General features: G+C 36.1%; 1 protein-coding gene across 3 annotated transcripts in view; it reads right to left on the reverse strand.

Moving 5' to 3' along the window:
• The window catches only part of ANKRD28 (ankyrin repeat domain 28), a 121,501-nt gene that overhangs the window by 25,476 nt on the left and 68,398 nt on the right, over positions 1 to 27,627 (reverse strand). For all 3 annotated transcript variants that reach the window (XM_053977685.1, XM_053977675.1, XM_053977666.1), the window contains 9 exons: positions 27,289 to 27,367; positions 16,772 to 16,842; positions 13,694 to 13,894; positions 12,963 to 13,050; positions 9,675 to 9,817; positions 8,386 to 8,598; positions 2,380 to 2,458; positions 1,839 to 1,953; positions 1,339 to 1,421 (listed from right to left, as the gene is read on the reverse strand). In XM_053977685.1, coding sequence (XP_053833660.1) covers positions 1,339 to 1,421; positions 1,839 to 1,953; positions 2,380 to 2,458; positions 8,386 to 8,598; positions 9,675 to 9,817; positions 12,963 to 13,050; positions 13,694 to 13,894; positions 16,772 to 16,842; positions 27,289 to 27,367 — 1,072 coding nt within the window. The remainder of the gene's footprint in view (positions 1 to 1,338; positions 1,422 to 1,838; positions 1,954 to 2,379; positions 2,459 to 8,385; positions 8,599 to 9,674; positions 9,818 to 12,962; positions 13,051 to 13,693; positions 13,895 to 16,771; positions 16,843 to 27,288; positions 27,368 to 27,627) is intronic.

The raw sequence follows: 27,627 nt of genomic DNA on the forward strand, positions 1-27,627 counted from the left end.
GATTGGTGACATTTTGTTAAGGTTTGTACATGAATATCAATGAATTTAAAAATCAAAGACCTTTAATTTACATAAAAGAGATATCTCCCAACCCCAAAAAGGACACATACTCTGCACACACCAAAAGCACACCAATCCCCACACCAAGAGCACATCCTAAAAGCTCTTGGCAGTATGTAGTCTTTCTAGCCTGAAGGCAGAACATACTCTTCAAGTCCTTATCTGCTCCAGGCTAGATTTGCATCCAAGTTTCCTCAATTCATGTAAAAGCCACAGGAACCACTTGTAAGTCCTCCACATGATTTCTTTTGCCATACTGAACCTCCAGTAAGGGCACAGCTAGCACCACAGCACAGCAAGGAGAAAGAGCCAGTATCCCTCATTTTGAACACATCCAATTGAAATATTGTCAACTATTGCACAGTTCTTTCCTGAAGCGAATCCTTGCAAGTTTGCCCATGACAGGACAGTAAATAAAAAGCTTTTCCAATAGGTAATTTTAGTAATATTCTTCTAGTTCTTCTCCCAGGCTTCCCTAACAAACAGTATAAAGCTGGGGAAGCAACTTCTTACACTTCTTTTCCCCAACTCTCTCCTCCCCACTTATCTTTTTTCAAAAAGCATTAAGTGTCTTCAGATTAATACAGAACCAATTTGTTTATTCTTATTCTTCTTCTGTTCCAGAAGCTTCATTTGGATAAATCTACTTGCTCAGAATTCCCTAAGATTTGGGCCAACAAGAGAAGTAATGACCTACCAACATCCGTATCATCAGAGAGGAGTCAAACATCAAAGAAAAGTGCAGTTTGCATTGCATTTAGTTAACAACATAATAGCAATGCAACAGTTTCTTAATACAGCAGTCCACAGAGTCTTCAGTGCTATTAGGTGCCCACTACAGGCACAGATGGGAAAAGACTCATCTGTATTAAGCTAAAGACATCATGGAATGGAAATTGGATGCTCCATGAAGTAATAAAAAAGATTATCAATCTTTCTCCTTGAAGTTTCATTATGGCCTAAACCAGTCATCCCACCTCTATGGCCAACTCGAAATGCACAAACACAATAATAAATTATAAATGTATTATTAAAATTTGGATGAATTTTTTTAAACTTGTGTCTGCAAAAATTTTCATTCACTTTAACTGTGGACTATTCATTAAAAACAAAAATAAAAACATGGACTGTTCATTAAAAAACAAGCATTGGCCCCAAGGTACTAGCAGTCTATTAGGATTTCTATGCATCACTAAATTAAGATATAATTAAAAGCTATTCCGTGAAATAAACAATGAAGTACAAAGCACCTTGTAAGAATTTAAAAGAGTGTCCTACCTGATGAGAGGAGCTTTCTGCAGCAGTCTGAAAATCCACTTAATGCTGCCAAATGGAGAGGAAACATCCCATGTATACCCCGCCTAAGATACACCATAATCAGGTATCACAGTTTCATTACAATTAAAATAAAACAAACATGATTGTGTGCCAGAGTGCACATGCATGGTGGGTTCAGCAAACCACCTAATTAGAATACTGAGCTAACTTCGCATCTTAAACACTTCCTTCCAAGCTATCAACATGCATTATCAGTGCAACAGCCTATTAAAACTTCCAGAGCTTTACTTCAAATACATTACAGAAAACTCTACTTCTCTTTATTTTGGCACAAATTGTGATATACTGACTAGCTACTTACAAGTACAATACAGCATAATAAACAAAGTATTTCCTATTGCAAGTTGAAGATGATATTAAAAATTGCACTAGTTCTGTTAACCTAATAAATACACTTCTAAATTATATCAGCTTGCACTCATGTCAGTAAAGTTACCTACTTTGCAGTGTCAGCACCACTCGTAATCAGAGTGTTGATTAATAGCTCATGGCCATATCTAGCTGCTATGTGCAAAGGGGTATTTCCATTCTTATCTTCACAGTCTATTTCAGCTCCTATAATAAAGAGTAATTACTAAGTAAGGGTATATGTAGGCATACAGACACTTTGTTAGAAAAATAGGACACATGATCATTTAAGTAACATTATTAATTGTCAGTGACTGACTAGTTTGGATTTAAAATTTATAGAGATTTCAGTGGTAGAGAAAATCATTTTATTATGTAACCTTATACGAAAAACTGGGTTATGGAAAACAGCCTGGGTTATGGAAAACAAATCTATATACATATTCCTGCATTCTTAAAAAGAAATGATTCATCAGTGTAACTTATCAAACTTTATAAACAGATATGCCAGACTCCACCACTATTACTGGACACTGGACATTAAAAAAATTCAGCAAGTTGTTACCAATACAAGAGGATGAAAACATCCAAAATGGAAAGCTTATGACAAAAATACTCCCTCCCCCTTTTTACCATTTTGAATGATGGTTTGGGATCTTGAAAATCTACCATGTATCGCTGTCATGTGCAAAGGTGTTTTCCCATCTTTACTCTGGAAGAGAAAAAAAATTGCTTAACTTATCACCAGTAACAGCAATTAATCAGATCTGACCAAAAAAACCTAACAAAAAGGATATTTCTATTTTCTTTTCTCTCTACACTCCATCCTTTAAATTGTTTCTATGCACTTTTGCCAGACGGATGCTGGCAATGACAAGTTAGCATGATATGGTGAGCTTTTCACAAGAGTTGCTCTTAGTCACTCTTCCAGCTGCCAGTGACAACTCAGGGATGCCCACTCACTCACACTTCTGTCCCTAAGGTAATAACTCTCAAGAGGATGATGACAGCACACACTTTCAGCAACAAGTCTATGTCCAACCCCTCCCCTCCGCAAGGCTAAAATAAAACAATGTTTTAAGTTTGTTTCTGGAAAGAAAGTAGCTGTATTTACTAGAGGGGTTTACACATTGTATTAGAAGACAACACATTACAAAGCTCATGTGCTTCCTAGAAATTTCTGTAAAGTGATGTTTGCAAGCAATTGATCATAAACCACAAGAAGTCCTAAGGTAGAACTATTCAACCCTACTAGGTACTATACATTTGAAATGCGCATCTTGAATGTCATTCACCCAGTAAAGACATCCTTGAAGCAGGCCAACAGTAAAGCATAAGGAAACTTCACTTTTTAACAGTTCAGTTTCCAAGCACCCATTTTTACTGTTGCTATTAATTTGGAATGATCTTCCCCTCATAATTGTCACAGGTAATGGGAAATCTTTACTGCTGAAAAAAGTTCCTACACATGCACTCAAAAAATTTCAAACATGACACAGAAAATCAAAGGACCCTTGAATGCACACGCACACCTCATCTGTGTTTTCAATGATGGCTTTGAAGAGCATGAAATGTTCACAAAATACAAAGTTAAATCAGACAAAGATGGCAGGGGAACATATGACATGAACATATGTATTGAAACATCATAAATTGTTGACACAAAAAGTGTCTTCCCATCTTTACTCTCCCTTTGGCACCAAATGGACATGGTTCTATGGATGTGATACTGAAAGTCTGCTGAAGACCCTTTTAGGGATGGATACAGAATTTTTCATTGTGTCACTGCCCAGAGCAGCATAACACCACAATTATGTGAAACACTGTCTTCTCAGACATAGATTAAAAGAAATAAAACAATTGATAAGGAATGCCAAGCTGTCTCTAGCTCTTCCAGCTAGCAGATTTCTGTGACCATAAATACTCCAAAAGACAACATCCACATATCCATATCAGATACAAATAAACACAGAAAATGGGATTGAAACCCTTTTGAGGAATTAGACAATCAATTTTAATTCTGTCATTGGAGGCCTTAAGAAAAAGCCAAATAAACACACCATAAGTGACAACTTCTCCAAGCAATCTCTGTGCTCCAATTTTCTTTCATGTTTCTCCCTACAGTTTAGTTCTTATCTCTTCATCCAAGAGATGAAAAAGTCTCTGTGTCCAATTACTTTAAAACAACTGTTAGCCATCTTGTTACTTCTCCCTTCATTTTTATCCTTCTTTAACCTGAAGAATCTATAGACTCTATTAATCGAAAGAAAAATTATCATATAAAATAAGGTTAGTGAGGTAACAGACAGAAGAATTTCAGGGCTCAGATAAAAGTAGCCTGCAGTCTCACTGGCTTAGATGGGATAAATCTGTATCTCAAAGGCAGGCTAATGAAGAGGAAGAAGATGGAGCTGAAAAAACATAGATCTCATAATGCACCTTACAAAGACATAGGAATAACTTAAGGTGACAGTATTGGAAACTGAAGAGCATTGTGGTTAAGTTTTCTCACAAGAAAACTTCAGTAAGATCTTGCAAAAAACAGCAAAATAAGCTACAGAATCATTTTCCACTTATCAATGAAAAAAAAAGTACAATCAATAAGAGATTTTTAGATTTGTTCTGTTCAAATTTACTTAAAAATTCACTTAACATAGATTCCTAAAACAATGGATTTTATGAGAGTGCCTCTCTCATGTCTAACAGTCTCAGGCTCCTTTCCAGCTCAGGAATAACACAACATGCAATTGACTATCAACATATAAACATAGAACAGGTATAAAATTTAATGAAGACAATTCCCATGTTGAAGCTGAACTGCCAGGTATAGGATTGCATTCAGAATTGCCTTCTAAGGCACTAGAAAAGGATATGTAGGACCAGAACCAGTAGCCAAATATTTCTTTAAGCAATGAAATACCAAGGCTCTATTAAGCAAATCACTATTTCCTGAGATGCCAGGAGATTGGACTGCAGAAGCAGGGAGGTATCTTCTAAACTTTGCTTCCATTTCCCTTTATGTCTTTAGGGTCTTCTCTCTAAATATCAAACTAACTACAGCTGTGTGATTTAATGAGCTCAGACAGGATCACAGCACATGATGGGACAGCTATGGGCTAATGATAATTTTTGTTGTCTTCACTGAAACTCAGCTAAATGTGGTAATAGGAAAGGAATCACCCAAATCACTTCTATCACTAGAGAAAATATAACCACAAAATACTTAGATCATAGCAAATTTGCTAAGAACAGTAATTGCTATTAGACAGAAATAATACACAGCACAAGGTGTCTTATTGAGTGATTACTCACATATTAAGTGTACTCGGACTACTGAGCTTCACTGAGGGAGAGGAAATGTGGGTCTATCATGTCACAGCATTCCTCCAAATGAAATCTCCCCCTAGCAACAATTCTTATGTTCTAGTACCACCAATGAAAGTAAAAAACTTCTTCTATTTAGGTCACTGAATTTTCAAGCAGCAATGGGGTCCATAAAACAATTAATACTGCCCCATTACATACTCATTTCAATGTGTTCTTCCATGCATGGAAATCCTGAATAGTGAGGAGGGAGTGCTGCAGTAATGAGCAATACTTAATAAGATTCACTGTTCTACAGTGGACACTGACAAGGCTATGAAAACAAGTAGGAAATTATGTCCAGAGGTGCTAAAAAGCATATAACATATTTCTACTGTTCTATTATTTTCTGCGACATAATCCCTTATTGAGATGAGGCCAGCACTCACAGATATGCACAAGAACTTCCCCTCTATCTGCCAGCAAAGAATAAGAGTGTTTCCCTTTTGCTCTCCCCACTAGTCATCCAGAGCAGGAAGCACTGTAATAGTACTGTCTAGTCTGCACCTACATTATCCTGTCTCTTACCTCTAAAATCACAGGAAAAATTGCACATGGGAGGAAATGATTGAATCAGCCTACAAAAGCATTATAATTATGATGAAAAATAGATCTTATAGCCATTTTAAGAAGTACTTTGAACTCCAGCCTCAGTATTTGGAAATTGAACAGGCTTGGTTTCAATAAATATTTAGTAAGAACACCCTAATTCCATCTCATTTTAAATCCACAATTCTTTCTTAGTTACGCAATATATTACTTTTTTAGGGATTGCTCTTCTGATTAAATCCAAGATTTATCTTTATAGGCCTTTTCAGGGAAGTAGAAGTTGACTTAAAAATTATTTTCTTTTGCCTCAGTTCTTGCACTTTTCCACAGTGCAATGCTAAGTTTTCATATGCAAAGTAAGGCTGTTCACGCCTTCAGGTGTAAAATTTACAGGCCAAATTCAGTCATACTGGTATAAATCCACAGAAATGCTACTAACAGAATTACAACAGAAACACCTTGATAAGAAAACTGGGGATTAATGCTGCTTTCAAGCTATAATTGCTTAAAATCCCTATACAGCCCTACTTGCTTAATTTTGCACTTAAGAATTTTGATATGTATGAAATCAACACATTTTAATTACAACCAACCCATAGCTAAAGCTAAGCCGTTTCTGAAATGGAGCCCTGTCCATGTCTTTCTTCTACATCAGAAATAAGCAAAAAATCATGAACACTTGCAGCCCTGCATTTAGAAAAAGAGTAATTCTTGGCTTGTTAATATTTGTTGTAACATCACATAACAGTTTGGGTTTAAAGGGACCTTAAAGATCATCTGGTTCCAACCCCGCCAGCATCGGTTGGGTTCCACTTGATTAAGTAGCTCCAAGTCCCATCCAACCTGGCATTGAACCCTTCCAGGGATGGTGCATCCACAACTTCTCTGGACAACCTGTTCCAGGGCCTCACCACCCTTACAGTAAAGAATTTCTTCCTAATATCTAACCTAACCCTACTCTCAAAGTCTGAAGCCATTTCCCCTTGTCCTGTAACTCCATGCCCTTGAACAAAGTCCCTCTCCAGCTCTCTTGCAGGCCCCCTTCAGGTACTAGAAGGTGCTATAAGCTCTCTTTTGCTCTTATTTGTGTAAGTAACACACAAATACAATCAGTAGTATATGTAACATTGTGGGATTATTTTCATGGCAGAGCACACTTTACTGAAAAATGATGTTTCAAGAATATAGGACAAAAGTCAGCCAGCCCTGCAACACTGAACACTCAGTCATATGCAGCCGGGGACATTAGGCAGAGCAGAAAGCTGGCAACAAAAATAAATGGACTGTGACCTGGATATTTTAGGACAAGTTGGCAATAAACCCTGTAACACAGCTCCTTACTTCTGCAGGGCACTTTGGTGATGAATTTTTCCACAACTGAGTTATGCACATTTTCATTAAATGAGCTGCATGTCTAAATATACGTAACAGTGAGCAGGAACATACATTTCGGATTTTTCCACATCAAAGAGCTTATTTTTAAAATACTCTCAAATTTTCAGTTGGCTATGGGTTTTGTACTAACAGTAGATATAAAATTGTATTTTGGAATTAGTTAACTGAAAAAATCAGCTTGAATCGCTGTAAAAATCACTGCTTACATGAAGTGAACCACAAACCCCAAGATTTTTAATAGAAATGTCAGCTACTCTAACGTTCACCTCCTGCACAGACTGTGCTGAAATTCAAGCATAAACCTATTAATCAGGTTTCTTTTCCATTTTTTCCCAAGAAATTAAATAACAGATAATTCCCTTCATACTACATGTAGGTGACAGTTCAGGCAACCAGACATTTTGCCATAAGGAACACTTGGACACTTCATTCCATATACCCATTTCCTACTTCCCTCAGCCTAAAACCTGCCAAGACACCAGATACTGCCACTAAATATTTCTGAATACAGTTAAGTTTTCATTACTAGAGTAAAAATCAACATAATACAAACCAGAAGGTCTTACATTTCTCTCATATATCTCAAGACCTTACCCTACACACTGGAGAAGAAAATAGAAGGTATAGGTTATAGTTTTCTTTGAAGCTTGCTTGTTTTAAATTCCACCTACAACAAGGCTGGATTCTAAGGAATGTCCTGCAGTCAAAAACTTGTGACCAAACAGAGATGTAAAATGTATACTGACTCTGCTCACACAATTTCACTGGAGTAATTAAAACACCAGCTGTTTAAGACTTTCCACTAGCCTGATCTATTTATGTTTGTATTTTAAATATACTCTTCCCAAATCTCCCTGACTGATTAGATTCTAAGATCTTATATTATCACCTCTTCAACTGCTCCAGTAATTAGCCAGGCCATATACATTTCCCCGAAATATCCCTGATTTTGTTCATGTTACTTATTCATAAGAAAAATATGTACTTTTGCATTTTTTCAAATTATTTGCTCTTACTTATATGGCTAGACTAGGGAAAACAAAGCATATAGAATTCTGACATTAAAATGTAATTGCGATTGGCCAGACAATATGGTCATTTTTCTTCATCCTTTTGGGCTATATAATAAATCCCATTGAGGTTTCCAGATTCAGATCAAGTTTCTTGAAGCAACATACTGGCTCATTTTTACTGTAGTAATTTTCAAACAAATACTCCATCTATCAGTGGGAACCTCTCCATGTTATCAAAACAAGTATTTTTGAAAAAACTACCTCTGATAAAGATGTACAGGATTTTTAAGTGTGAAAGGATGGCTTTGGATACACCTACCTTTATATTTACATCTGCTCCATTGCAGACCAAGAGTTCTAAACACAATGCTCCATGTGTTGATGCAGCAGCAAAGTGCAAAGGTGTAAACCCCTTCTCATTCACTTGATTTACATTAGCACCACAGTCTATGAGTTCATTCACTACAACATCTTGCCCATTGTAACAAGCTACATGGAGAGGAGTATTTCCATAGGCATTTGGCTCATTCATCTATAAGAGAAAAAAAAACCCCAAGATTACTTAGTAGATAAAAAGCTGTACTTAATGCAGCATTTAATTCTAGCAAAGGAAAAATCTCATGTCACAAGATTATGTTTTGGAACTCTTCCAAACCAGAAATTAAAATTAAGTTCTTTCTGGATATAGCATTTTAATTGAGATCTGTGTTCTGGGGAAGATATGATTGCTTTACAAGAGAGCCAACCTCCTCCAATTGTCTTCATACCAGTTTCCTGCATGCAGCTTTAAGAGAGGTAACACAGGCCAAAAATATCAACTGTGGCAATTTGCACAGATGCTACACACAAAGCATAGCACAGACCTCTACAAAACAGCATTGCAAGTTTTCATTAAAAACAGAGGTCAAAGATCCTTTTTGTGTGTCTATGTGCACATATAGAAAAAGAATTTCTTGTTGTACACACATGACACTGAATTCTGATCTACTTCTCAATATTGAGCTTGAGTTGCAATCTCCAGCCTTGCAAGACTAAGACTGTGATTCACAATATAGATTTCTTACACAGTTTCATAGTTTACTGTTAACACACTTTCTACAGACAGGTACTGTAGAACCTTTTAATTTACACTTCACTATTAATATGGCCTCATTTACTGCAGTACTGAAGTTTCACACAATTTTTAGTATTATCTAAAATTTATGTAACGTAGGAAAGTCAGTTCCATGCATATTTTACCAACTGAGGCAAAAGCATTTAATTTCCTGCACTTCAAAAATTATTGTGTGGCAAAGCTAGGATCGGAATTCCTATTTCCTGACTTCCAGTCCAATGAATTAAGAGCAAGAAATATCAAATAAACAAAAAGCCCCATTAAATATACATTTATTTTCCAACTATTGTGCAAAATCTTCAAGGCTCTTAAGGAGGTTTACTTTTAATGAAGAAATGAGGGTTTATAGAATAAAAAGTACTTCCAGAGATATTCCTTCACGAACTTCCACTATATCCCAACCTGTCCCTAAATAAACAGTGTGCTACGGTACTAACAAGAGCATTTCAAACAATTAAAACAAATATTTCCCATTTAATTTTATTTTTCCTTACATCAACTCCAAGGTCCAGAAGATATTTGACTACACTAATCATCCCACTAGATGCTGCAGCATGTAAGGGTGTATATGATTTCTTGTCTTTGCATGTCACCTCAGCTGTATGGGTCACAAGTAATTTCACAACATCAATATGACCTAAAATAATAAAGACAAATAAAATGAAGCATCATATTTTACTAATCAGCACAGGTTCACAAACTTAATAATTCTACAACTGTTATAACATGATCAGGACATTATTCCTTTGTACCTAATGTGGAAAACAAAGAATTGTTTTTGTTTTCTAATCCTGTCATGAACTATAAAAGCAACATAAAATAATCATCTCCACACACCCCACCCAACAATCATAGCATTTAGACTGCAGAAATAAATTTGTATACTCAAAACACAATCCTGTCTTCTGCTTAAAAAGAAGGTGTTTTTTTGAAGACTTGAGAACTAGACAGGCAAGGTAACTTAGTAATTATTAAGTATTTATCACAATTTTACATTAACAACTTGAGAGATAAATGTGACTGTCAATCTTCCACTGTCACCCCAATTTCAAACATGCCCAGTAAGATTTTTAAATCTTAGGCAGAGACTTTGAAAAATTGACTCAAACACGAAAAGAAGAAAATATTCTACTTTTACATTAAAATATACCCCTCAATCCAACTCCCTTTACCCACAAAGCATTTAAAATGTTAAGTCATATCATACAGGATTTAGAATAGTTCTATTTTTCAAGACTGATTCAGATGTTTGAGTGATGATTCAATTCTTTGAGGAACCACAGCCTTTTAAAAAGCATCAACTGCTCTCCTAAGACAATGGAAGTAGAGTAAGAGTAAGGGTAAGAGTAAAAGTACGAGTACGAGTAAGAGTTGGGATAATGAGGAAGGCATGACATGGGGGAAGTTCCAGGTGGAAAAGAGAAGAGAGGGCAGGGAGCCCACTCTGAAGTGGTGGGCAGTAGCTCTCACTGCCAGCTTTGGGCCAGGGACCCCAACACCAACACCCACCCCAGCTGCAAAGGGCAATGAGCTTTTCCCTTCCATGCCCAAATGCTCCTCCCTCTGCTTGCAGGCACTTGTGACACTGCCTGCTGAGAAGCCATGAAAATGGGGTAACCAAGTATCTGTCATTCTTGCTCTATTATTAATTTAACTGCCAAACAACTCATTACTGAAAGCACGTGGATAATCATGACAAAGACTGCTGAATAAAGAAATACATTACTTTAACAGAGCACAATTAACTTGGTGCTTTACTTTTGTAACTGACCCTTGTGGGACTCTTTATTTTACCTTTCAAGTGACACCCTTTCCTTAGTTAAAGAAGTGTTGCGGGGCACACTGAATACTTATGTTTATACTTATCCAATCAGACACCTACGAAGAAAATATCAAATCCAGCTTTCAGTTTAGGTGCTTCACAAAGAGTATGGGTCTTTGCTTTTTAAGCAGTTAAGAGAATTTGCAAAAGTTTGAAGTGTATACCCAAAGGAATACAGACAAAGCTATTTTTATAAACACTCAGACACTGTGATACTTATTTTATGCTGCATACCCAACAGCACACAAAACACCATTTCACCTAGCTATACCAACCAAAACCATAAGACTTTACCAGTGTAAAGTGAAGTGCTGCAATAATAATTCACTTCTTAATTACCTCACTATAGTAGAAAAGAAGGAAAAGAGAAATGCAAACACAATACTAATCTTTTGACCCAAATACAATGGGGACAAGAATGAAAGTAAGTCCTACAGGAGAGACAGAAGTACAGAAGATATAGAAAGGAATAGAGACAGTGAACAGAACAGTGGCAGAGAAAACTTCAAAGGGAGGGTAAAAAGCCAAAAAAAACCCCTGACCTGCATTGAACAGGCAAGCAGCGATCAGTGGAAGACTCTCACAGAGAAGAGCAAGGTACTTGGCGTGAGAAGTGCTGCAGAGACATCCCGGTGCACCAGTGAGGGCAACACCAGCACACAGGACTGTAAGTCCATGTCAGTCACAGCTTTGCAGCTGGACAGCAATGGAGCCGGGTGAAAAGCAGGAAGGAAGCAAAACAATGGATATCACCCTGGAAAGTTATTTATAGTAGAGTGACGAAAAGCATAACTTTTGTTTTATGGTCAGTTTTACATGGTGGAAAAGTTTTTAAGGTTTCTTCAAACAACTGGAGCAATGTACAATGGCTCTAAATTGTGAGGGAGAATGTCATAATTATTTTTACTTTGATTGAAGACTTTCAAAAGCTTTTTCTTCTCTATTGTCTACAGGGAAATTTAGGCAGATCAACATCAATTAAATTACATTTTTCCTGCCCAAATACTGTTAAGAGAATTCCCTGTAAATAGGCTTCAAAATAGCTCTGATTAAAACTGGAATAAACGTAGCTTATCTGCAAAAAAGCACAAGACAGAAGGTGTCTCTGGCCTCTCACTGACACTTGTCAGTTCTCTGAAATTTCATGTACAAGTTTCATTCAATAAAATTTTGCAAATAACCACATTCAGTAAGGTGGCTGGACAGACTGCCAAAGACATTGCTTTGCAGCTCTAAGTACATTAGAAACAGTAATGCAAAATATTCAAAGAACATTAGATCAATAATGAAGATAGTTCTTTAACTTCTGGGGTTTTAAGCACTGGTATCAATTCCTGAAGTGCAATCTCATCCAGCTTCATATAATAAATTAAGAGCATTACTGCTGTGATGATAATAATTTCATAATTGAATGGCACATTCAATTCTTTTCAAGTCTGATGAAAGGCAGAGAAGAACATTACTCTGACAGTACTGCCAGGGCATTGATCAAGACCTTGAGAACAACAATTATCCACTCCTGGAATAAGAATGGCGAGGCAAGAATTTGTAGTTTCATAGATGAAATATTTTTTGAAAATACAATCCCCAAGGATGCTGTAATGATCCTCTGTTTCAGGTACCCCTTGTATTAACTTGCTTATTTTTTATTTAGCATCTCTGAAAAATTTTTCATCTGTGACTAGACTTGCTGACTGAAGAACATAGTTCCTCTTTTTTAAAGGACAAAACTACTTACCTTACTTTTCTTTTTCCAACAAATTGATTTTCCTCACCACAAAATACACATTTACAAGGCAATTTGAATTATACTATTAATGTTTTTTTGGCAGACACAAATAACCTCAATGCTTACAATGCAAATATTTTTCCTAGAAATATGTCAAACTACTAAATATGAGATGATTTTTTAATTACTACTCATATTATTCAGTATTAATCAACTGAAATATGTACATACCCATATATGCTGCCCAATGTATAGCTCGTCTGTCTTTCTTGTCAAATGCATTAATATTGGCCCCTCTAGACAACAGTAAGCTGACCATCTGAGATAAAGAAAATCAACAGAAATCTTCTATTCATAATGGAAAAAACCTTGCTTCAACAGAGAAAACCATGGAAGAAAACAAAAATGTATGCGTTTTTAGAGGATTTAAATGTGTTGGGTTTTGCATATTCTGTAAGTTTGAAAAAACTGGCTGTCACAATGAAGCGACTGTAAGGAACACAAAACTTGATGTCAACAAAAACACTTCTCAGTTAAATAGTGCAAAGCCATCAAATCTTTTAAATCTTCAGGTTATTACTAAGGGACTAATGAGTCAGAGCTTATTACATATATTGCCTCCAAATTTCAGTGACAACATACTCCCTATGTTCACTATTTACTGAACAGAAAAATATCCTGGCTTTTCCATTTTAAAATTACCTGTTACTAATTTAACTCCACTTAACAAATTTGCTTCTGTCGTAAGAAAAATGAGCACTGTAATAAACTTTAAATTGAACGATGTAACATTTATTTTCCACAACCTTTCTGCACAGAGATGCATATGGAAAGCAATTTAAATACAAAATAGGGGTTGAGGATTTTTGGAATGGGGGAGAAATGGTTTTAAACTCAAAAATGAAATATCAGAAATGTGAGGGACAGAGTGACGAGTGGAAGACAAGAAAATGAACTTTTACCTCAACGTGTCCACTGAAGGCTGCATGATGCAGTGCAGTTCTGCCTGCTCGATCAGACACATTTACATTGCTTAGGAGAGGCACCAAAGCTTCAGCACACTTTACAGCTTTGTTTGCAGCTGCTATGTGTAGGGGTGTCTGCCAGTTTTTATCACGAGCATTGACATCTGCTGAATGCTTTAACAACACCTGAACTGCATCCTGAAAGCATTTACAAAAAAACAAACCACTTAGTAAAGATCAGAATTGACAGCCTTGGATTTAAGGACAGTACAGTGGAAAACAACTCTTTACAATTTGTTCATTTGCAAACATTCTTTGGGACATTTTGGGATTTGTACTTTATCATAAACTCAAAGCTGGGGATGTTCTTAAGGACAATAATGTTCAAGTGAATAATTTAACCAAATCAACCATTTCCAGATCTTTCATCCAGTTCCTTAAGCAACATGGAAAATTGTTTTGTCATCACAACTGCTTTCCAAAGTTTAATAAACCACCCTAGGATTTCTTCCCTTAGTGGAATTCTTAGCCAAAGATTAGTGAAATACTATGAACTTATAATGAATTTCCATCAATCTGCCAAGTAAAATTTTTCAACTGTCCAAGTCTACAAATGGCAAACCCGAGATTAGTAAATGTACATTTAGAGAACCACAAATAAAACAGTGCATGGTCGCAAAAAGTTTCAACATACACTGTTGCAAAACTCCTGCAAACCGTTTTAAAATATTGCACTGAATTCCATCTCTCAAAATGATTATTCATTTCCTTTTGTTAGAAGTAGAAGCTGTGAAAATTCGACAAATAAGACTGTAATTCTTACAGCAAGATAAATCCCATTAAAATATATGCACACAATTGGAATGCGTAAAAAAATAAACATGTTGGCAGTATCAACATGATGATGAATATTGCATTTTGCATCAGCTTTATGACCTTCCCACGATTCCCCTAATTGCTTTTGGTGACTGCCAACTCAGTCACTGAGCACACAAATAATTGATTACCACTTTGAACTTAAAACATGTTACCACAAATTGCTCCTAGAGATTCTGAATTACACTCTGGTACAACAGCAAGGTCTATGGGCAGAATGCTAAGTCACTATTGATCCTATTTATACTAGAATAAATAATATTTAACATGTTGAAATTTCCTGTACTGTTAATAAAAAAGAAGATAGGAACAAACACAAAAGTGAAAATACTGCATCACAGGCTTGTAATTTAATGAGAAAATTGAATAGGTCTTCTCTGAGAAACTGAAGCAGATATAGTACTTTAAAAAACTAATTATATTTTAAGTCTTATCTTTTTTAACCTAAATATTAAGAAATACCATATCAGAACAAGGAAATTTCAGAACAGCTATTACCTCTTTTGCAGAAGGAAGCACCCCAAAATTAGTATAAAAATAAAGAAATCTAATTTTTATGTGCAATTGCATTAACAAATTTCATGACTGAATCTACTTGGGGTTTCTTTTTTTTAATTTGCAACATACAGCAGGCACACACAAATAAAAATGTGACTGTCTTGACATAAAGCTGCCTGAATTTGTGCAGCTGACAGCTAAATCCATAACTCCAGCTATTTTTTAAGCTTCAATGTCCTTGTTAAATTGCAGCTGTCCTTCAAGAGTCCAGATGTTTTACTGAAATCATTATCCAGTTTTTTCATTACAGCTTTTCATCCAGTGCCCCAAACCCATATAGGTCTGTCAGCTAGAAAACAGTGCCTACATGTGCCTACCCTGAATATGGGCTCCCATGACTCACTGTGTTTATAAATAGAGAATTCTGACAAGCGCCTATCAAGCGTCTGACTGGTTTACTTGTCTTGTTTGCCTTTGATTGAAATCTTTTGTTTGAAATCTTCCATATTTAAAAAAAAAACTATGACCATGGTTGCATTTCTTGAAGTTATAATTTAATCCCAGTTTGTTTGCAGCACTCCTCTGCCTCTGCAAGCATAACTGATGTGGAGAGCTTTTATTGTTCCTCAGCTCTGAAGAATGCAGCATTTGGTGCTTTGGTCAGCTCCCAAAGGAACAGCCTAAAAATATCTCAAGAACAAATAGCATTTGGGAATAAGGAGTCCTTGAAGATTCATTTTCAAACACTGTTTTTTTGAATAACATGATCTCTACATAACTTTGCTATTAATGCTAGTGACAAAATACTGCAGTTTATCCAGGGAATTCAAAAGCAAAAACTGAAACTAGGCTTGTTTAGATAGCTCATGGATCAAACACTTGAAGTTCAATGCTTGTCAAAACTAAAATATTCAATTCTATCTTCCCAAACAAAAGTTTACTATTAAAACCCTTTATTTGAAACATACTGGAATGAGCATCAATTTGATTCAGGATCTCAAAGGAGATAGTTTTGCATAAACTCTTCCACATAACAAGATCAGCATTTCTCTGTTTGTTTTGATCTTCTACAGGCATTTAAATTTTTTATTAGGACAATCACCACAGGGAAACAAAAACCAAGTAATTTCTTGCATTATGATATTCTCATAACTGTATAACTGGTAGACTTCAAGAAGCAGTCTACATTCAACTTAAGAATTTTAAAGTAATATTCAATACTATTAATTAGTCACTTTTTAAAAAAAGATACTGCCAGGCCTTTAATAGAACCATTTATTTCTTCAATGCCTCAACACAAAAGCATGTAAAAAAATTATGAAGCAATGCAAAGACCATGCTGTAGAAGTTGTTCTAAATCTTAATTCATCTGTACTTCCCTCATGTCAAACCATTCTGGTTACCTTAGGAGAACTAAAAGGGCGTTGAGAATACTGCATGCAGAGTCCTCTGCTTGGGAAGTCACAGAGAGCAAAGCTGAGAACTCAAAGTTTATAGTTTTCCTCCTTTCTTACAGCTTAAGCAATAGATACAAATATATACATTCCCTCAAAGGGCAAAAAAAAAATTTGCAAAAAATTTGCAAAAATGTTCTGAATTCCAAACGTTTGAGAAGTTTCACTTTTTAAAAAATGAACAATGGACAGAAGGTAATTTGAGATGTCTTATTTTAACACAAAGTAGTCAAAAAGAGTAACTTACCTCACTACAAGATGCTACAGCCCTGTGTAAAGGAGTCAACCATTTGCTGTCTTTGGCATTAACTCTAGCTCCTGTAACAAAAAATACAAACAACAGAAATTTAAAAGGTATTTACCGAGTGATTAAAATATTTTCAAGAAGATATTTTCAAGAAGATATTTTCAGAAATAGAACTATTTACTTATTCTAGTAAAATTAATTTACTTATTCTAGGCATTTCTTTGCATTTTTCATGTAAAAAAATGAAAAGGAATCTTTTCCCCAGCTGAACTCAACCTTTTGAGGAAATTCTTTTAACACTACCAATAATAGTCTTCCACATCAAAATATACTCATATTTTTATACTAGGTCATCCTCTATAATATTTTGCCCTTCCAAAGCCACATAAAAGGCTGCTGTGTAAGAAATACAAACTCCTTGCCTTCACACAGCAAAAAAAATCTCATGGTTTCCCATTATAGTTGAAATTCTCTATGAAAATATAGAAAGAGTCTGCATTTACTCCCCAAGCCTGTAGTTTCCTTGTGGTTGCAATGTCTGATGGACAGGTATATAGAATAACAATGATTCTTCCGCTGGGACACTACTCCAGCAGGTCACCTAGCCCACCCTGGTACCTCCTGGTCCACCCTTCATGAGAGAGACGAACAGCCACATGTCTCTACTTCTGAAAGCACACTCAAAGAACAGCCCTCCCTGTCCCCAGGAAATAAAGCTGCACAAACATCTCTAAGAGACACAAGCCTGGGTTTGGATTTTAATTTTTTTCTTAATAATAAAAGGAAAGAAGGGTTTGGGAACTTCTTTCCCCTGAAGGAAGCAGGTGAGCTACATCTTAACTTCCAGTGAACTCCAACAAACAAGAAAACCTAATGATTAAGGTTAATAATTTAATTTCTTACTGATACACACACATACAGAAACTTGTGGGATATTTATACCCTGACTGGAAACTTACCCATCTTTATTTTGAAACTTCTGATATTTTACAGGGATAGCTTAGATAAAATCTTGTATTTTTGAGAAAAAAGAGTTTGGAAATACTGTTGGAAAGAATCACACAGTAATAGTAATGCTACATGACCAGAGCTGAGTCACATCTCAAGCTAAACATAATACTGGTATGACAGAACCAACTTTTTTCTATGCAAATAACAGAAAAGGATGGAAGGCCAGTAAGACAGAAGATGCCAAAAAGGTTGCTCGTCAAGACAGGATATTCAACTGAGAGACAGGGTATTTTGATCCAAGATCTGCACTAGCAAAGAAGTCTCTCCCAGCCCATCCGATCAAGAAACACAGCAGTGTGTACAAAATCATGGTTGTATATACTAAGCAACCAAAATATCTGAGGTCAATTCTCTGGAATTCTACTCAATCCATCCCTTTCAGTCATAAGAACAGAACATGGAAGCAGGATCCAAACTTCCACTTTGATCCTAGGTCTTCCACCCACTGGACAGAGACTGAGATCTAGCTGCTGGCTACAATTTCACGGATTTCCACCTTTCCTTACCTAAATTTCAGAATAGGATGTTGTCCTATTTTCCTAAGTGCAAAAGTTTTTGAAAAGTAAGACTAGTAAACAAGGAAGAAAGTCCAAGCCCATTTGAAGAAAACCCCCACAAGTCTAACAAAAATTTAGGAGACACCACAAGTATCTGGTTTTGTCACACATCCTAAGGACTGAGTGGTGCACTGCAACACATCATGTGCCATAGCAGACTCTACTATATCAAGTCTTGCATAGAACTCAAGCAAAGAAAGAGTCTGAGTATTCTAAAAGTCACTAGAAACGCCTGAGGATTTTTGGCAATCCTTCCCAGAAGACAGCAAGGGATGAATGACATCACAAATATAATGAGGTAATGATTGGTGAGAATGTAATCAATATATGTCAAAAGTATCTGTAATTCTTGATTATATTCCAGGTAACTGTTCACCACATCTTGTTTTTAGCAGATGAGACAAAAAACAAGAGCTAAAATCGTACTCCAAGCTCCACCTGACTTCACATGCAGCCAACAACCAAAAAATAAAGACTTTCATAAACTGATTTATATTTCCAACTTTAGGATACAAACGTCTTTAAAGCATTTGAAAGAACTTGAGTGAGTTACTAAGCCATTAATTACTATCCTGATTTTCCTGAGGAAAATGCAGTTGCAAGACTTGGGGTCTGCTCAGATCCATCCAGGTAATGAAGCCCAAGATAGGAAAAGCAATGTGCCCACCAGAAGAGAAGAAATGCATGTTTCCACTCCAAAAAAGCAGCAGTTACCTAAGCTCTAGGTCTCAGTGAAAATGTGCTTAGAGTCCAAGCAGTGTGGAAGTGTTCAGATTTTACTGACATTTCTGGTACATCTAACACACAGCCTAAAAACTCCACCAGAAGAGAGAAGAAATAAATACAAAAAGACACTGTAAAAAGGTTTTCACAATGGTAAGTTAATCACACTTGCTAAGACTTAAAGAAAAGAATATGTGAAAGTATGAAAGAAAATCAGCATTAGCCAGAGAAATGTCTAAGGAAATTTAAAGCGATATCTAAAAGTAACATAGTCCTCTTAAAAGAGCAAAAATCAACATAGCAAATACCTGCCCACTGTTCCATAAGTAGTCTTCCACCCAAAGAAAAAAGCATGCCTAGGTCTAGCACATTGAAACAGTGTAAAATACAGATACTAAAATAAGTTAACTTTTCAAATACACAAAAAATTATGGATTCCCTGACAGAGAAAAAGCCAAAGTTGACTTTTGCTAACAAATCTGAATCTCTGATGGAATTACTTAAGAAAGAATCACGAAGCTTGTTTTTTCCTTCCACAAAAAAAAAACTCCTAAAAAAGTTGCAAAATTGTTATATTGAAAGAAAGTTTTTAAGCAATAATTAGAATAATTGTTCTACCAAAAACCACATAAGCCTTATTAATTTGGGGACTGGAAGATTGCCAGTTTAGATACATTAAACAAAATAACATTTTTAAATTAACGAGAGACACTTTGCCCTTAATCATCGCCAAGAAGCCATGCTGCCAAGAATCATTTAAATTTCATAAAGGAGCTTCTCCAAACAGCCTTATATGTGAGGACATAATCCTCCTGTACGCTGCTCTTTACTGCCTAGCACATGATTTGGGGAAAATGTCACTGTTCCTCCCTGACTCTTCACAGGCTCTCTCAAACCCATCAGAGTCCTACCCTGCAACAGTGAGGGAGTTTATAGCCTTGATCATCTGAGGTAAAGCCCTACTCCAGATCACTGCAAATAAATGTAGCAAAAATGTACATCAAATGTTACACCTCCACTGAATAGCTCTTGCTTTAAGATACTGCTTCACATTTGGCTTAAAGAGAGTCTGAACACATGTATGTGTGTAACCCACTGCACAGCACTGCCAATGCAATATTATCCCTGTGAAGCCCAACCTGCTGACATGTTAACCAGGGCATTTCTCACATTTCAAATGCCAGCTATGAGCAGTTTGCTCTTTCAAAGCACAGTACAGTGTATCTTAATTCCCTGTTTGCAAAACCAAAAAAAAAACAAAACAAAAAACAACCCTAAGAAACTGCTGTTCTCCTCCCTCTCTGCCTCTGTCCCTTGGATCCTCAAGACTTCAAGGGCCTGGTCTTAATATGTTTATTAAAACTTCCCATTTGCTGACTATAAAATTTATTTTAATGCCACAGAGTTTGCAGGAAAAAGATGTGGGTGCTTGTCAGAGCAATCACAATGCTGGAACAAAATATTCAGCTTGAACTTAAGAACCAGAAATGTGAACGACCCTCCCCTAAAACAGCACCTTCCAAACGAAGTGAATTATTACTCCATGTTGGTGCACTAAGCCAAAACATTAAAGAAGATCACCCCTTTCATCACTAATTTTGCTACTACAGCCCAGTGAGTTTACACATGTAGACAAATATTAAAGCAGGACTTTTGTTCTATATAACATGGGGTGAGAGAGAAGTATGACATAATTTTCTTCAAAGTCCCTGAATGTTACATCTCATCTTGTCAGGTTGCATTCACAAAACTGACAATTAGAGAGACACATTTTATTTAATAAATAAAGTACAGAGGCTACTGAAAAGCTCTGTGATGCTTACTTCTAGCAAATTTATGTTTCAAGAGACAAATGTTGTAATTGAGTATGTGCACTGATTTGCAGAATGATCCTGGAGGGTATAATTCTACCAGCCCACGTGTGGCAATTGCACATTTAAATGTGCTATTAGCCACCAATCCCTGGACATATATTTTTGCATAATTCTTGGTATCCATATCCTTACATTCCAGCAAGATCTAGCATCTCAACCATCTCTTTGAAAGACAGACAAGGAACAACTGGGTAGGAAATGCTGCAAGGAACAACCACGCATCTCTTCCTTCACCCATAAACTGCCACGCAACTCTCACACTGCCCTGTCTCACACCACCTCTGTGTTCCTCTCATGAAAACTCTTGCTGTGACACTCCTCCACAGCTCCTCTGCATCAGAACTCTTCCTATTTGGAAATGTCCTCAGAAGACTAATGAATGCAGTGGCTGAATTACTTATGCGTCACTAGTTGGAAATAGATTAAGAAATACAACAGAACAGACAAGACATTTTCATCTTTGTTCACAGTACTGATTTAAGTACTCAATTGCCTTCCACTGTTCTGTTTGCAGTCTGTATTTTTAGACTCTCGAGGATGGCATTTTCCTTTGTTATTGTACAAGATGTGCTAGTGACTGAGCAATATCACAACATAAGCAAAGAAAGCAAAAGTGTTTTCATTCAGTTATGCAATACAGACACCCAATGTTCGGTATTTGAAACTCTGAAATGTCTACTTAGGAGTAAAAGATGTAAATAACATCTTTATAGAGTGCATTTAAGAAAGTAACAAATCTTGTCTTAAAAACTAGTGTTCTGAAATAATTTTAGATATTATCTTTGGAGAAATTAGGAGGATTTCAGGTATAAATCACTGAGAGTTACCACTAGTCCTACTGTAATTAGATTCTACTTAATTATTTTCCTAAGAGCTAGTAATAGGTTCAGAAGTTCTTCCTTTTGAATGATCCACTTTTTTATCTAGAGACAATGACCTTGAAAGCACTTAACTGGCAAGCAGAAATTCTCAGACCATACTGAGGAATAAACAGATAGAGATGAAAACTTTTCCTTAGATAGAAAAATATGCAAACAGTCAGAAGGAGATACAGAAGTTTTTTAAGTATAAGAAGACTGGAGATATGAATTGGAATAATCAGTAATGGAAAACTATTTCCATTGAAAACTTAGAGACTTGGAAAATCATTGCTGCAAAAATAATGAATAAGACCTTATGGAGAGAAAGCTTCTTGCTATTTAAAAGCTAAATGCACAGCAGCACATAGAATAGTGAAAAAATCCAAGAGGAACAGGTTTGGAATCTTTTGTCCAGACAGAATAAGACTTCAAGAAAAATTTTAATTTTTGTTCTTTAAGAAACAAACAAATAAAACCACTCCCAAACCCCAAAACAACCCCACAAAACAAATACACATGGAGACACACTGGCCAGAAAAGTGAAGAAAACCACAATCAAGTCAAAGCCATTCTTCCAGGACTTTACTGATTTGTCAATATAAGCCAATTTCCTTTCAGAATTTCAGCTTCTGCCGCATCTTAGCCACCACCCCCCTTGAGCTTCAGTGAGCAACATGAGGTTCTCTGACTCAAGCTACTGAAAGTTCTATCTTTTCCTGAGTCAGCTTAACTTTTTCTCTCAAAGAACATCAGAGCTACTTTCTTCCCAGCAACTGACTTTTACTGCTGCCAGGGGGAAGCTTGGCCAGCTTAGAAAAGAAAAACACTGACCAACATTGCTGTCAAAAGAAGAGGAAGCGGCTGAAAGATACAGTCAGTGTCAAAGGGGCCCCTGTGAAACGCCCTCAGCTTGTGGGTACATCTGCAATCCCAACAAAGGGAGCTTCACTCTGCTGGGACTGAGGCAGCAAGAGCCTTTCAGCAGCTGAGCTATGTGACTGTCATGGCATGAATTTCTAATACTTGCAGAGATTCATAATTAGATGAAAGAAACAGAGGTAGAGTAGTGTAACACTGAAAGGTCTTTACTATCTTCCAAAATCTGTTATTACTACAGTGGCAGTTTTCCAGCATCAGCAAGGTTCTTACATTTTCCACCTGATCCAGAGGAAACAAAAACTTGTAGGCTGCCAAACCTTAATGAGATTGAGTTTGACCACACTCACATAACACTGAGCTTCATGCAGAGAAAATGTTGGGTTAAGCAAACAGCAGTGTGTTGTGTTAGTATTTAAGTATCAATGCAATATAGTAAATAAATCTATTCAGAAGAAAACAACAGACAATTCAAATGTTGATTTTCATGAATTACATTGATTTCAGTGAAAGCAATAATCATCTCCACAGTATTTTTAGAAAATAAATGGAAAAAGTTAGTAATCAAAAAAATACATTTGGAGATCACACTAATCTGTTCTGCTTTTCACATGACACTTCCTGGCACAGTAGACTCTGATGTTATTAAAAATCATAGGACAGCTGGAAAAAAGGACTTTTTTATAAAGCAAGAAGCCTTTCCAGAACAGTTCATACGCCAGACTTAAAGAAGGGTTTGCTTTTTTTTAATCAGGACTTCTTGGAAAGAACAAAAAGCTGGACATTCAGTTAATTAAGACTTAACTATTATACTTTTCTACTTTTCAGTAGTTTGCCATCATTTACATTCTTAAAGTCAGTGCAATTATGCAAAGTAGACAGATGTATTCGTATACCAGGATGTAGAGCTGTACAAAGGTCATAAAAATACAACTGTGATGAGTGCTACTACTCTTCCCAGAGTAATACAAAAAGGAAAATGCTTCTAAAATTATGATTCTCAAGTGAGTAAAATATAAACTTCTGTTCTATCCTTCTGGATGCTATATATAATCTTCATGACTCCTCTTGGTTACCTCCCTACACAACAAATCTAGGAATGCTAATTGCTTATCAAGCTACAATCCAAAAGTGAGAGATTATTTGAAAATTTAAACTTCCACAAACTGCAGTGGTATGAAAAAACTGTTGGTAAGACATTCACATCCTCAGGGGATAAGTTTACTAGTGTTCAGTGTCTCAAAAAAAAAAAAAAAAAAAAAAAAAAAAAAAAAAGGCAATTTAATGTCCAGGCCCAATATGGAGTCAGTAAAGCAATTTTTTTTTGATGTTTGGAGCCTGTATGCAAACCATCACCTTCAGATTCCCTGTCCAGGTGAAAGACAATAGGAAAGGTCACAGAGCAACCTTAAGATTTAGTAGAAAAATATCTCAAGAATTCAACAACTAAGTAAGAATGCTCTTGAGACTGAAAATTTACTCCAAAATAGTCTGCAAAAAGGTTGGATCAGTTAAATCTTCAGGATTTAACTGCAATATGGGTTACTTAGGTCCATAGCAAAGTAATATAAAGACATTGTGACTACAATATATGATCCAGAATACATATTTGAAAGCAATGTGGATCCCCTGGAGCAGGATGAAAAAGACATTCCAATCAAATTTAAAAAAAACCTATGTGTAAGTAGTCTATAATAACACTTTAAGAACAGAGAATAATAAGAAAGAATCAAGTATGAGCCACCAAATAGTGGGAAGATTAATATTAACTTCATAATTTTGAGGTCTAGTTTGAAGAAAGAATAAAAAAAATCAAAGCAACCAGTCTTTATAGAATAGTTTGCACAGCAGGAAAACTGTAAAGTGGTTCCTAGTAACATTCCAACAAAGCTATGTTAGAGGACATTAAAAGTTGCAAAGACAAGCTTTCATAAGGTGAGAATTGTTAGGATGAAAGTAGTCTACACTTCATTCAATCCCTTGTGCAGGTATGTTACAATAGGTCAGTTAAAGTCACATAACCCAATTTTTGCATGCAAATTTACTGCACAGAGAAGATGGTTGCACAGAAATGCTATTCAACAAACCACTCTCCTCAATTTAAAAAAGAGGTCTTGCAACACAACAAACAGTTTTCAAGCCTTGCTGGAGTAACAGATGTTCTTTATTTGCTCCCTAATGCTCATCTCTTATGACAAAATGTAACATTATACATCTGTCTCAAAGGAGAGATTTGATTTCCAGCTGAAACACAACAGATGAATTTTCCTTATCTTTATGAAATGGAGAGGATAAATACACTTAACCTCTGTTCCCCACCTTTCAATTAAGAGAGCTAAAAGATAAATCATAGCTTGTGCATTTTGAGACATCTAGACCTGATTTCTCTGAGAAGCAGCTGGCTCAGCACTTCTGATACAGCTGAGTGCTCATACTTTACCAACCACAGAGATTTCAAATCCAGCATTCAATAAATGAGGAAGTCTAAATTGGTGAATACTTTTTAAAGATTTAAGAGCCTCACCTAAAACTACTGCTTGCAGGCAGGTAATATACAGATTTGTGCCCAAGTACAGCACAGCCTTGCAAACTGAACAGCCTGAACACTCAGACATCACTTCCACCCTGTAACTGATTCCTTTCTTCACTCACTTACAAATGTGTCAACAACTCACACCTACCTGTGCACCCCTCACTGCACCACCCGGGCTCACTCCCAGTGCAGCCTCTCCCTGGGACTTTCAGGAGGCTGTGCCCCTCCAGCAAGGCACAACATGGCACTGCAGTCCACAGCACAGCACATGAGCACAGCAAGGTTGGACTGACATCGCCACAGCTTTCAAAGCTTTTGATTTGCAACTATCCAATGCATTGTTTTGTTGTAAGCAAATTTTGATTTTCATTAAATAAATGTTATCTGGGACATATCAATGCCTCACATCCTCCCTGGACAATCAGCAGACACTGCAGCACCTACAACCTCTCCTTCATGCAACTGCTCAGCTTTGGACTACTTGTACAGCCCTAATTCTTACCTCCCTTCTTTGTTCTCCATTTTTCCTTATGCTTAACCCCAGGCTATGTGCCCCAATAGCAGGACTAATATTTCTTCTCCTACCACCTCTCCCCAGTCAGGACCTTGTTTCTTTCCCATCTGAACTAGAATTCCCCTCCTTCCATAAGACCTTTGGCCCAGAAAGAGTATTTTGTTCTATCACCAATCTGGTAAACAGACTGCGTTCATCTAAACCTGACAGAAGATTCCCTCTCAGAAGTAGCTGACTACAACTTTGCAAAGTTCGTAACATTGTTAGCTGATGAGGGGGTCACTATGTATTTTCAAGAGCCACTAGAACTTGCCTTTCTTCTTCATAGGGAAAAACAGCACCTTTTTAGATTTTCAAACATTGACCCTTTTCCAAAGTGAACTTTTCTGGACAAAATGTCACTATAGAGTATATCCATACAATAGATATATTAATTAATATCACATCATGTATATTTATGACATGCACATATATACTTATATAGAGAGAGTACAAGTAATATATATAATGAAAATACTACATCACACTAAAATTATAACAAATTAAATTATGCCTAGCAAATTCAGTTGAAGGTCTGGAAGCAAATCCTATAATATTGAAAGTGGTATTTCCTTAAAGCAGAATTTGTTAGAAGGGGTTGATGGGGGGTGGTGGAAGTAGCCAGCTTTGCACAGGTAAGGCAGGCAATTAAGCAGGCTGAAGATTAAAGAAGTTCTGTGGGACTGCTACAAGTTTTCATCTTTTTATGTAAGCTTGAAGCTCTGTATTATGAATTCAGCCTCAAGCTACTTGATGGGTAGGTCTCTCCAAGATCAAAGACAGTCAATTCAGCCCTTCAGTCATGATGTTCTTCAGGTTTTTGGTTTAGTTTCTTGGTTTTCTACCCTTTAACAAAAAAAAAAAAAAAACAAAAAAACCCAAACAAAAAAACCCAAACAAACAAAAAAAAAAAACAACCAAAACCAAACCAAACCAAACCAACCAAAAAAAAAAAAAAAAAAAAAAAAAAAAAAAACAAAAAAAAAAACAAAAAAACCAAACCCACAACCCAGTATACTGTTTTACAGAACTTGGAATTTTTATTAGTACAAATAAATAGGAAAAAAAAGTTTTAACATTTTTAGCTGGTTCTAATTATATTCTGTGCATTCAAGCCAACAGGCAAAGATACTTAATATAATACAACCAGTTCTGGATGGAATCTTTATGTTCAAATGTAAATGCTTTTCTGAAAGGAATTTCAGAATTAAAGCAATGCTGCTAACACCTACCGGTACCATATACACAATTACTTCTTTAAACTAGTGTTGAACTATTGAAAGCTGATCGAGCTACAAATAAAAATAGCTATAACTGAGAAAGCTTTCTACAAAGAAATATTTTAGAGCAGAACTATAGAAATACACAGTATTGTAACACTAATAAGTCTGGAAACTAAAATTTCAGTACAAGCATCTTTAATTTCTAGTACATTAAATATCTCAAAAAAAGCTACACAGAATAAGATGTACATAAATACTTCCTTGGATGTGCATAGAGTTGTTTTCCATTAACAGGAACAGAACATACCAGATAAAATAAGTAGTTCAATAATTTCTGCATCTCCCAGATAGGCAGCAGCATGTAAAGGGGTCCTTTTCTCATTATCCTGTGGTAAGAGGGGGGAAAAAAGGTTTTATTTAAAAGTATAGTTTAGCATTTTGTATGTTATAAAGAAACACTGCATAAAAGTTAATCTTTCAAATATTCTACATTATATATATTAAAAAACCCTATAATTACTCTAAAGACATCAGTCAAATTTACTAAGATAAGCATGCTTCTCCCTAAGGAGCTCTTAACACCTACACAGTCAACCACTGTTTTCCTGACACACACAGGATGCTCATCACATCTTTAGATTAACCC

This window comes from Vidua macroura, chromosome 1, assembly GCF_024509145.1.
Source record: "Vidua macroura isolate BioBank_ID:100142 chromosome 1, ASM2450914v1, whole genome shotgun sequence".
NCBI lineage: Eukaryota > Metazoa > Chordata > Aves > Passeriformes > Viduidae > Vidua > Vidua macroura.